Here is a 12145-nt window from a genome sequence, read left to right as displayed (position 1 = left end):
GAAACACAAGTCTATACAATAATTCCAATCCTGTACCAAGGCACAAGTTAAAACAAAAAAAACACTAATATTCAAAAATGTGTAATTTATATATTACTAAGATAGATAATAATAATAATAATAATAATAATAATAATAATAACTTGTATTTATATAGCACCTTTCATGAAATCCAAGGACACTGGAGGTTGTAGGCAACTGTATATACTGAAAGCTAAGTACAATGAACACAAATAAACAATTATATTTCATCAGCAGGATATTTTTTTTCTACCAGTCAGATTTGTTTTATGACTGCAGAAAAAAAATCAATTAAGAATTCTCAGAATAAAGAAAACACATTATGACAATACCTTTTGTGTAATCAGAAATAATACTTTGAATGAAAATGACTTATGGTAAAACATACCAACTTTATATCTAGATAGACTAAATCTGGGGGAACTATCAGGCCTAATTTAAACAAACAGGAGAATAAAAATGCTAACAACTTTGTAGACAAAAGAACTTTTATTTACTCTATAATAGTATACAATTTAAGACAGATACATGATTATAACAAGCTACATTCCTTCCATGATATCAATCCAGATCAGGGGGGCTTAGGCTAAAAACTTTGTTCATTATAGACAGTTTAAGCCTGACATTTAGTGCAAAGATTGCAGCTCTGTGGAGATACAGTAGGTCCAGCAATGTGAGACTACTGCAAAGAGAACCTGATCCAGATTTGTGTTACAGTTATACTGCATGGGAATTAAATCAAAGTTCAACACAAATTGTTAAAAATGTAAATGTTTAGGGCTCCCAGATATCTCAGTTGGTAGAGCGGGCGCCCATGTGTGGAGGGTTTACTCCTCGATGCAGCGGGCCCGGGTTCGACTCCAACTCCCCCTATCTCTTCCCTTTCATGTCTTCAGCTGTCCTGTCAAATAAATGCCCAAAAATAATCTTTAAAAAATAAAACAGCTGACAGCTCAGGTGGAGTGATATTACAGATCCCTGTGGTTGCTGCTGAGCAGTGTGGGGTAGGATGTGCCGATGGAGCCCCTATGCCGATAGACAACCAGCTCCAGCGCATACTCGTCCACTTTCACCACCACGGACGTCCTCTTCTCAGTCGACATGAGAAAGATGATGGTGAAGAGAGCCACCTCAAACTCTGGACTGACACCAATAAAGGAGCCACCAATCGGCTTCACCAGGCCTTTCCAACTGAACTGCAGGTTCAGGACGTGGTCGTCTTCATCAGGCTGTAAAACAATGATAGGAAAAAACTCATTAAGGAACTCATACATTTATCTGTTGTTCAGTAACAGCACTGATTGTTGCAATAGAGTTTTTTTTCAGTATCTTCATAATGTAGACACAGTATTTTCTTACTGTATCTTTGCCTTCTCTTGCTTTGTAGCCTTTATAGTCAATATGGTTGTGTTTTTCCTGCAGGTAGAACTGGATCCAGTTGTGAAGACCCATAATCTCCCGATCAAACTTGGTTTCTCCCACAAACACATGTTCAAATCCACAGGAATCCTCACTATAATGAAAAACAACAATATGTTTCAAAGATGAAAGTACATTATTGACCTTGGAAATAATAGTTTGACTAAAAACAGTTTAACCTCAAATTACTTACTACCTTCTTACGGATCAAAACTTCATTAACTGATGTAGACTGTGAGATGTGGTTAAAAGCTCCAGCAAAGCTAGTAAGTGTTTATTTTTTGTCAAAGATTTATTCTTTATTTGAATATATATTTATATTATCTTTTCTCAGTCTAATAACAGGATTACCACATGCAGTAATTGTAACTTAACTATTAATTAAAAAAAGAATACAAAACATAGAATACACTAAGTGTTGTAGCACTGTATTTATTCATGTATATATTTTTACATTCCTTAATGATTCTTCAGAAGGATATTTATCTGTCTCCATGCCAGCTAATTCAGCTGCAGAAAACAGTAAAGGTTGACTTCCACAAGATTTTCTGTAGATGATTAAACCTGTGCTCTCTCTGCTAACCTCCAGGATCATCTCTTTCTACATTACAATAGCTCCCCTTGCTATTATTTTGAAACTCACCCTCCACTCCTGTCCCGGTGGTAGAGGCGAAACCAGATGTCATACAGCTGTTTCTTAAACTGTCCAGGGTCTGATTGCGACTGCCCCTTCCTGACCAGATACTTGTGAGCACACTATAAAGAAAAAACAAACAGTATAATGATATATATAAATATATATATATATATAGTAGACCAGTACAGTGCAGAAAATAGAGCATACTGATAATGAAGATAGTTTGTCAGGCTAAAACTGTATTATGCTTGAAATTGAAAGGTAAATCTTGTGTTTGGAAAAACAGATATTTGAACAACTACAGACCCATGACTGGGTAAAATTCTTGCTGAGGAAGATCTTGTGATTAGGCTCCAGAACAGCTCCTAAACTGATGTTGTTTTGAGGTTGCTTTGTTAACCAGTAATACCTTTGCAAAGTATTACAAAAAAAATAAAATGCATAAAGGAATATCCTAAAATAAGGATGCAAAGTGTATGTATAACTAAAAGAAGAAAATACAGTCATAATTTTGTGCTACACAATAGTTAAAAAGAAAAGTTACAGTATGTTATTTTTATATTACAATAATATATGGTATACAGTTGAACTCATTCTACCAATCTATTGAGTATTGAAGGTAAACTGTTTTCTGCAGTCTGTGGCTGATATTTTGTGTGAATATTCACTTTCCATTCTTGTGCTAAAAGTCTTTAGTGTTTCCACTAAAATACTTCTTGTTGTGAAGTGTTGTGTAGGATCAGTGTGTTGTTTGATTGTGATGATATATGTGTTAAAGAGATGACGCCTTCTCTCTCACAGCCACTGCACCTTCATGACATTGGTCTCCATGATAGAATCAATAAAGAGCATGTTCTCTTTTTGCTCCTCTGATGTCACTGTCTCTGATACACCTGTAGACACCTCATAGTTGTCCAGCAAGTTCATGAAATCTGCATTAAAAACATGCTTGTTAAAAAATTTAGGTAGTAGCAAAAGTACAAGAAGTGTAATGGAGAAAAAAATGAAACTTACGTAAATATGTCTTGATACCCTTGAGTTTGTCTTCGTTGACATATGTGAAGAGCGGAGCCTTGGCGTTGTCTCTGGCATAGTTACTGCCCTGAGCCACATAACCTGCCCTTCCCTGAGCAAAACACATAACACACAACAGCATGTAAATGCAAAAGGCAGGAAAACTGACTGCATGGGGTTTGCATGGATTGTGTGTATCACTGAGTGTTTTGCATTGCAGAGAAGTTCTGAAGGCAGACTTGTGATACTGACCTGGAGGGAAATGATGTAATCAGTCCCCGGCCTGAGACGGTTGGTATCCAGGCGCCAGAGTTGGTTAAGCACATCGGTGAGCTCCTTGTCGGCCTGTTTCCTGTTAAAATGCAAATAAAACAAATGCAATGAAGTAAGTAGAGTATTGGTGGTAAACAAAACAGAAATGGCACAATAGAATTAGATTATTTCCGACATTGAAACCTGCTCAAACTAATACAAATGTTTTTCAGAGGTTTGTTTTTGTTCTTTAGAGAGAGAATTCAGAGACAATAGGCCTTTTTCACAGCAGACATTTAGACTTGCCACAGTGGGAAAAGCCTGTGTTACAACATTAACGGTGGCTCCGTTCTATTCAAGTGTCCCAGTAAGTCATGACAGTATGACAGTGAGCCAGCGTGCACAAGATCTGAAACTAAAGCAGCTAAACAGGTCTTCTGTGAAAAAGGCCTATTGTTAAAAAGTTTAAAGACACACATATTTACTCCATTCGCTGAAATTATTAACTTCTGTGTGATAACCTTCCGTCAACTTTGAGTGATGTATTTATTTTATCCTTTACTGACCTACATGTTTTTTTTTCTCCCAATAGTAGCCTTTTATAAACACATTCAAACATTCCCAACCAGTTAGATTTAAAAGAGGTAATTAGTTTTACCACCAATGATTAAACCAACCAGTTAAACTAATCAAATAGTGCCATTTAGGTAACCATCATGGTACGCTTTTATGAGAATGTGTTGCTTGATTTATTTATTCAGATAAACATCTGCACAAGAAATTGCTGTAATTTAAACCAAATCCTTGTATAACTCACTCATAATGTGGCTCAGTAGATATATATATATATATATATATATATATATATATATATATATATATATATATATATATATATATATATATATAGAGAGAGAGAGAGAGAGAGAGAGAGATAGAGTACACAGTATCTTCAAGGTTAAGAAGCACTAAGAGGAAAGAGGGTGAAATTACTATTTCAAGCAAATGCAACTACAATTCGATCACAGTGTTTTGAAACGCCCTCTTATCTAATCAAGAAAAAATTTAAATTGTAAGGGTCAACTTATTGACATTGACTATTTTGTTTATGTTTTCCATTTAAGTAGGCCTATATTAATAAAAGGCTTGAGTGCATGTCAGCGTTACATTAAAACTTAGCTAACTGAACTAAACTTAGGTCCTCCGACCGGGGACAGTCATGTCACCTACAAATGCTTGCATTCGCTACAGCAGCTGGAGGCCTTCTGTTGTTTTTGTTTTTTTTGGTGTGTTTCCAGGGACTGGTGTTGCTGGTTCCTGGAGTTTTCTTTTGTTAGACATCACAATGCCAGCAGAAAAAAAAGGCCAGTCGAGAAAACCTTGACTCCATTAAAGTTATGCATTCATTAAGTTACAACTGTAACATGAGATAGACCAAAAAACTTCAAGATGCTGTTTTATTGTGCCACTAACTGTTGGCCAAATATGATTCAGGGTATCTGCTCAATCTGATCATTACTGTATATTAGCGTCAAGTGACAATGACATTTAAAATATCTCATAACTGCCACACCCTTCCGGCCATTTAAACAGAGCAGATGTTTGACATATTGGGGAAACAAATTTGAGTAAGACCGGAAGGAGGACTAATACAGAAACTTCTCTCTTCTTAAATTAGTTGTGCATATCACAAGGGAGAACAGCCACACACTTCATTGCAGCAGAGGGTATTTCTACTCAAGTCCTGTTCTTTTTGTTCTGTTGTATAATTTAACCCACTAATCACTACCAGACCCTGCAGCACTCACAAACAAACAAACAAACTCTAACACATAACATCCAGAAATCCACTGTAAAAACCTGTAATCTGCACTGAGAACAGCTGATGGTCTAAACCAGAAGGACATTTGTGTTTTAGAAACACAACCTACAAACCTTTACTTTCTCTCGACATTACCATCGAAAAGACCCCAAGTATTGTGTTACAGTTTGGCTGAAGTTTACATAAAATATTTATATTTTGAATGGAAACAACGTAAAGCGGTCGAAAGTTGGCTGAAAATGTCACTAATCAGCTAAAGAAATATGCACATACAGGAACTGAAGAAAACAAATTAAAAGATAAGTTATTCTGGTGTCTCTCTGCTCTGCAATTGTCACCAAAAACTTACCCCTTTGCCATGTTTTCGTTCAGTGGTAAATTTTACTCTCTGACTTCTCATCTACTACTGAACTACTCATGCGGACAGTTATCGGCGTCAATCATGACGTTCCCAAAAGAACCAGCCAATTACAAGACCCGGAGACGCCCCCGTCCCTGATTAGAAGGGCGGATCCCTAATACGTCCATGGTAAGGGGGCAGAGCATTGACTGTAAATATTAATTATTTTAATATTAACAGTCTATGGGGCAGAGCATGGATGGCCAGAGAACAGATAGAGAGACGACTCAGACAACTGAGTACTTTCCTGTATCTGCGTCAAGTGGGGTTCCACACTGTACGTCACTTTAGGAGACAAACGAGAGAAAACATACTCAAACCAGTTTTTCCACACAGTTCTGACCGTTCAACACGGAAACCGTAATACAACGGTGCCAGTGCAGTCTCACAACACCTGCTTTTATTTTGAAAACCACTACCAGATGGAAGGAAGATGACTTTTGCGCAAGCGCAACAGCCGCACACGTTGTTTTGATATGGGTTTGGCAAAAATAGCGAATAGATAGTCATGTTTAAATAGCTTCACCACGCTGTTTATTGTCTCAGTGTTTCACATGTAGGTTTCTGATTTGACTGTTAGTAGCTGTAATTAGCTGTTGGTCAAACGGGACGACAGATAAAGCTGACGTTTAATGAAAGCTAACCTTTCTAGCTTAGCACTCTGTAGCGACAAGTGGCAGCATGGCAGCTGTACTGGAGCTGATTGCTGGGAGCTACGAGCAGATCGCCTTTGGTTACCGAGTGAATACTGATGGGGAAGTAAGTCTGTCTTATTTTTTTTGTTTTGTAACAATAATAATAGTTATATTAGTTAATGTCCCGACTGGTCTGCGTTGTATTTTCTGCTCTCTGTCACTTGAAAACTAAACTGTCACTGGGATTGATGGGTAGTCCTACAGGGCAACCTGTGTGTTAACTAGGACCAACGATTTCATGTTTTTAGTCGGGTGATGAATAGTGTAACCTGTTTTAACTAACTGGCACTGTCAGAAACCTAGATTCTGTGTGTTTTCTCCCTGTTTCAGTACTTAAGTACTAAAGTCCATTAATTCCCAATCGTTTTTTGTTCGTCATGCAGGAGTGGACAGCCAAGGCGAACTTCACACATCACGCGCACACAGCGTCCATATCAGCCGCTGCAGCCAGTGAGAGGTTTGTTGTCACAGGAAGCAAAGATGAGACCATACAGCTGTACGACATGAAGAAGAAGACTGAACACGGAGCTTTGCTGCATCATGATGGTGAGTATCATTATGTACACTGACCAATTCTACAATGTAGACCAAGTAGTTGTGGCACTAAGATTTCTTGTTTGATATAGGGGGCTTCCTAAAGATGTCTGTAGCCTGTGGTCAAGTTCATGTGATGGCATGTAACCTTCTACATGAAAATACCAAGGCTGCAGTAGAGACTGATGACATATGGATGGTTAGAAAGGACATGGACAAAGACAATTCTATTTTTTTAATTTCTTGTGAAAACAAAAAAATAAAATCCACACGAAAGATTACTTTCTTATTTAAAAAAAAATAAACGTAATTTAGAGATATTGAGAAAACTGCTGCATTCTTTTGTGACATGCCAATTTCAATTTTGTTGCTTGTTTTAAAGTCACAATCTCTCTCCCATTTCCTCATTTGTGGTAGGCTATAGGTATTGTAACTAAACTGCTTTTGCCTCATGATTTGTAGTTTGAAAGACTGGTGGGGCCTGATTTACTTGGCCCCTGATGACTTTATTTATTTTCTTTACTGTGGAACAAGGAGAATAAAATATCATTGAAGAATTTACCTTGTTTACATTTGACTGTTTTTCAAGCTGTAAAGAAATGAAAGACCCTAGCTTTGTGGTCTGCACACCTGACCCAAACTTCTCTGTATTGCACAGGCACCATCACCTGCCTAGAGTTTTATGGGGCATCTCATTTACTGAGCGGAGGAGAGGATGGACTCATATGTGTGTGGAGCACGAAGAAGTGGGAGTGTCTGAAATCCATCAAAGCTCACCAGTAAGCACACAGAGAGAGAGATGCTGCAGAAGCACTGAGATGGTTGTGTTTGTGGTATTGTTGTATTTTGTTGGAGTTAAAGTAACTTGCTTAATCCTCTTGTTTTGCTCAGTGGCCATGTCACATCGCTGTCTGTCCATCCGTCTGGGAAACTTGCTCTTTCAGTTGGGACAGATAAGACTCTCAGGTAAAATTCAGTCCGTGAGTAGAGACCATTCATTTAATGGGAAATAAAAATAAAAAAAACTGTTTTGCTCTTTTTTATCATTTTAGAACATGGAATCTAATTAACGGAAGATCGGCCTTCATCAAAAACATAAAACAGAGTAAGCCTCCTTTTGGATTCTGAAGTTAAGAACTGATCAAGTTATTTTAGCAATATTAGTATGTTTGAAATGACTTCAACCTTTTTTGTTCCCTACACTTTTAACAGATGCACACATTGTGAAATGGTCTCCAGATGGGGATAAATATGTGGCTGTGGTGAATGACAAAGTGAACATTTACGACCTGGAGACAGCCTCTGTGACAGGAACAATCACAAACCCCAAGAGGATATCATCTGTTAAGTTCCTAAATGTGAGTTCCTTGACTACAGGTGCTTCTCATGTTGCTTAAATTGCCTCCTCGACTCCTCCACTTGCCTTCCCTTCCTCATGGGAGGAGAGAGGAACCGAGGAAATATGTTTTAGAGGGATGAGACGTCCTTTCCTCTGAAGCCTCACGTGAATTTGTCAGCTGTATGGGCGGAGTTGGCAACAGCTTTCAGCTGCACGGCTTTCGGGAAGGCTGCTCTTGTGTATCCTTGCTAATGGCTCCTCGGTGATCCCTCTTCGATGCTTGCTCCTTGGGGCAGTAATAATAGCTTTGAGACGGCCTTCACCGAAGAGGGACGGAACAACATCCGGTTCGACCGAGGAGTCGGAAAGCTATCAAATGAGCGACGTGAGAAGCACCCTATGACTCTGAGAAACTTGCACTTACAGTGACATCTATATGTGATATATAGATTGTTGTGGTTGAGCTGATTTGTATTTGCTATTACATCAAGATATGACAATAATAAGCAACATGACAATGAGTTTAAATAGATGTTGTAATCCTGCTTGTTTTTCAGAACTCCATCCTGGCCGTCGCAGGAGACGATGAAATTGTGAGGTTTTGTGACCTGGGAAAAGAAAAATGGGTGTGTGAGTTTAAGGCTCATGAAACCAGGTAAATTCGTAGTGTTTTTTTACTTCACAAATCCACCACCATGTACTGTATATCTGAAAGTTATTAGGTGCAGGTGTTTGTAGCATGTATTGAAAGTAAAGGCTTATATATTTTATTGCAAAAAATTGAAACTTATACCAAAATATCTTCATATCGCAGACAAGTGTTTATTTTACATCACATATTGGTGAAAAGATAGCGAACAAACCTACATCCTTTTGTGATTTCAGAGTGAAAGCGGTTGACAGTTTCATGATGGAGGATTACTGCGTGCTGGTGACGGCTTCAAACGACGGATTCATCAAAATGTGGAAACTCAATCTAAAAGAGGCATGTCTCTTGTTAAACATTGTTAATGTTTATTTATAAACATTTGAGTGTATAGATATTCAGATGAATGTCAGACATAAAAAAACATTCTGTTACGAGACTTTGATATATCAACAAATCTGTTTGGCAAAAACAAGAATTGGCAAAAATGACGAACTGCTGTTGATCTAGCAATGTACTCCTGTTGTCCAACAGGAGCTGGAGTCTCCCACTCTACTTGGGGAAGTGAACACAACGGCCAGACTGACATGCCTTGCTGTGTGGAAACCTTCATCAGTGCAGCAGACCGCTGAGGAACCAGCAGCTAAGGCAACAACATCTGAAGGTACCGTAGTTGTCCTGCAAACACTGACTTTTGTTCCATTTCATCATCAAGTTATGAAAAAGATTTGAGCTATAGATATTAGTATACTGAAGCTGGGGATTTTGGTATTTTTGAGTTTCCATGTTGATAGGAACTGTAGGTGGTTCAGCTTTCTCCCACTAAAATCTAAATAAATAAATCTGTTTGCTTCTGTCCACAGAACTCGCACAGGAGCTTTCAAAGACGAAAAGAGTCCAAATTGTAGCAGAAGAAGTCGTTCTAGAAGACGAGAGTAAACCCAAAAAGAAGAAAAAGGGCGGTGGAAAATAAAATGGGGAAAAAAAATAAATCTGTTTTATTATTGGTGGACTTATGTCTGGACTTATTTGGTCACATATGCATGTGCTGTTGTGGTTGCCACGGGGAGGTCATAAAGTGAAGCTTTTAAGAACCGAGTTTGTGACAGTCAACAATGAAAAGAAGAAAAAAAGACAATGGAAAATGAGATATGCAAAAATAAAAACGTTTTATAATCCATTTACTGTATTTTATTTTGTCAAATACTTTACTCGTGGTTACCACTAGGAGGTGGTAAAGCACAGATGCTGATTGTATGTTTTGAAGGATATATTTGCTGTCTTTGTGACAGGATAGTCACGACTCGATTATGGGGCACCACTTTCGTCCTTTGGCCCTGTTGAAGAGTGATAAGTTATTAACTAACAAATCGTATCGGATTGCCACAACGCTGCGGAGTTACTACGAAATAATCAACAATGTTCACATACTTTTATTTTGTTAAATTATATCGGAAGTGACATAATCAGAACGTTAACATTCGGAAGTTGCTAGGTTCTAAACCAAACTGCTGCTATCTTAAATTTTCATAAATTCAGGTAAGACTAATGTTTTTATTTTTAGTACGTTTAGTGTGATATGTAATTGTAAACAGAATTGACATGTTATTTGTCGCCATTATTAACTGTTTTAACTGTTGACAAGTTCTGGTAAAGTGTTTCCTCTGATTCCTCGTATAAACTGATTTTCTCCAGCATCCTGACATGGCTGTAGACTGGGTTGGGTTCAGCTATGCTGCTCTGGTGTCAGCAGGAGGAATCATAGGTTACGTGAAAGCAGGTAAGAAAAACACAGCAATATAACTAGCTATACAGTGGTGGAGGAAGTATTCAGCTCTCTTTATATACAGCCTATGAGTCAGATCCTTAGGTAACCGTAAAAGTACTAATACCACACTGTAAAAAAATACTGTTACAAGTAAAAGGCCTGCATTGAAAATATTTAGTATATAACGTTAGGTATAATCAGGAAATTGTACTTAACGTATTAAAAGTAAGTAATGCAGAAAAATGGCCCTGTGACTGATATATCTTTTGATTATTATTACTCATGCATTAACATGACATGACAAATAAAATTGATTTTAATGTAAAAGCAGGATTTTACTGCTGTAATGTTTGTTGGTTGAGGCTAATTTATTAACTAGTTTATATAGGACTGCAACTAATGATTATTTTCATTATGGATTAATCTACTGATTATTTTCTTGTTTTATCAATTGATTGTTTGGCGTATAGTACCAATAGTCTAGAATTCAAAATTATTGAAAAATAATAATAATCACAATGTAAATTTAGCTAATCTTCACATTTGTGAAGCTGGAACCATGACATGTTTTAGCGTGAAAAATGACAGTTACCAAAATAGTAATAGCAATAAATCCTACCTTCTTGAAAGCTCTTATGTTCACTTTTTTTTGCGGTCATTTAGGAGGTTTAAGTTTGTGGTGCTGTTGAATTGTATTGTGTTATATTGAGAGGCCTTTTTAATATAAATGAGGTGGACAAATCCATAAAATGTAATCAAGTGTTGATTTCAAAATAAAAGTTTCAAAATAAAACCTGTGTTTCCTCCACAGGCAGCTTCGCCTCCCTGGCTGCAGGGCTCTTGTTCGGCCTGTTGGCTGCAGTCGGTGCTTATCTGGCATCTCAAAATTCCAAGAATGTCTGGCTTTCACTAGGTAAGCAAGTTAAGTTTGTTAAACTGTGACAGTCCAGCTGCAGCTTTCACAAACACACGGCAACAACTGTTTCCCTGCAGGCACCTCGGGAACTCTGGCTGTGGTGATGGGACTGAGATTTCTCAACTCATGGAAGTTCATGCCAGCTGGTTTAATGACTTTAGCAAGGTAATACATAATTTCTTCTTTTCAGATTTTACTTTCCCTCTGACTGTTTCTGGTATAATCATTTAGTAACACAACCAGCTTTAATGGCCAAGTAAGTGTGAACGCATACAAGACATCTGACTCCAGCTCATTGTTGCTTTTAAAGTACATGAACAGAAATAGACATATGGCTAAAAACAAGGACAACAAAGCTGAACAAGGTAAACATAAACAACATTTACAACATTCTGCACCATGTGGACTGTAGACATTTGCTTTCATAAACCTGAGACAAACAGAAATAAACACATTTACTTTTCAGTCCTTTATTTACCATATCCTGATATAAATGTTTCTTTTCAGTGGACTAATGCTGGTAAAAATCATCACTGGAATGCAGAGGAAACCACATAAATGAAAACATGAAAATATGTAAATATACCTTTTCTGTGTGTATACATTTTTGACATAAAAAAAATCTCATTTGTGCTCCCACATACTCTTCATTCGCAAACATTCCCTTGATGTGGTTTTCTAA

General features: G+C 37.5%; 3 protein-coding genes across 5 annotated transcripts; 2 read left to right on the top strand and 1 right to left on the bottom strand.

The window, feature by feature from the left end:
• Window positions 1-491: 491 nt before the first annotated feature.
• On the bottom strand, window positions 492-5619 carry LOC144526752 (uridylate-specific endoribonuclease C-like). 2 transcript variants are annotated; one of them, XM_078264388.1, is made up of 7 exons: window positions 5515-5619; window positions 3344-3443; window positions 3092-3203; window positions 2888-3009; window positions 2084-2196; window positions 1381-1534; window positions 492-1250 (listed from the first exon to the last, which is right to left on the bottom strand). In XM_078264388.1, exons 1-7 carry the CDS (start codon window positions 5523-5525, stop codon window positions 990-992), a joined length of 873 nt encoding a protein of 290 aa, XP_078120514.1. In that variant the 5' UTR covers window positions 5526-5619; the 3' UTR covers window positions 492-989. The 2 variants fall into 2 exon arrangements, with proteins under 2 accessions (XP_078120514.1, XP_078120516.1); XM_078264390.1 differs by lacking the exons at window positions 2888-3009; window positions 5515-5619 and having other exon boundaries at window positions 3344-3428.
• A 359-nt stretch (window positions 5620-5978) lies between these two features.
• On the top strand, window positions 5979-9959 carry pak1ip1 (PAK1 interacting protein 1). The gene is made up of 10 exons (XM_078264387.1): window positions 5979-6324; window positions 6644-6806; window positions 7453-7573; window positions 7686-7760; window positions 7847-7899; window positions 8007-8152; window positions 8691-8788; window positions 9019-9118; window positions 9314-9443; window positions 9643-9959. Exons 1-10 carry the CDS (start codon window positions 6247-6249, stop codon window positions 9750-9752), a joined length of 1074 nt encoding a protein of 357 aa, XP_078120513.1. The 5' UTR covers window positions 5979-6246; the 3' UTR covers window positions 9753-9959.
• Window positions 9960-10207: 248 nt separating this feature from the next.
• LOC144526753 (transmembrane protein 14C-like) lies at window positions 10208-12096 on the top strand. 2 transcript variants are annotated; one of them, XM_078264391.1, is made up of 5 exons: window positions 10208-10318; window positions 10475-10559; window positions 11359-11460; window positions 11541-11628; window positions 11971-12096. In XM_078264391.1, the coding sequence occupies exons 2-5, from the start codon at window positions 10484-10486 to the stop codon at window positions 12023-12025; spliced, it is 321 nt and encodes a 106-aa protein (XP_078120517.1). In that variant the 5' UTR covers window positions 10208-10318; window positions 10475-10483; the 3' UTR covers window positions 12026-12096. The 2 variants fall into 2 exon arrangements, with proteins under 2 accessions (XP_078120517.1, XP_078120518.1); XM_078264392.1 differs by lacking the exon at window positions 11971-12096 and adding an exon at window positions 11774-11941.
• The last annotated feature ends 49 nt before the right edge of the window (window positions 12097-12145 follow it).

This window comes from Sander vitreus, chromosome 12 (genome assembly GCF_031162955.1).
Source record: "Sander vitreus isolate 19-12246 chromosome 12, sanVit1, whole genome shotgun sequence".
Lineage (NCBI taxonomy): Eukaryota > Metazoa > Chordata > Actinopteri > Perciformes > Percidae > Sander > Sander vitreus.
Note: the sequence above shows the minus strand (reverse complement) of the source record. Positions and strands in the feature narration are given on the sequence as shown.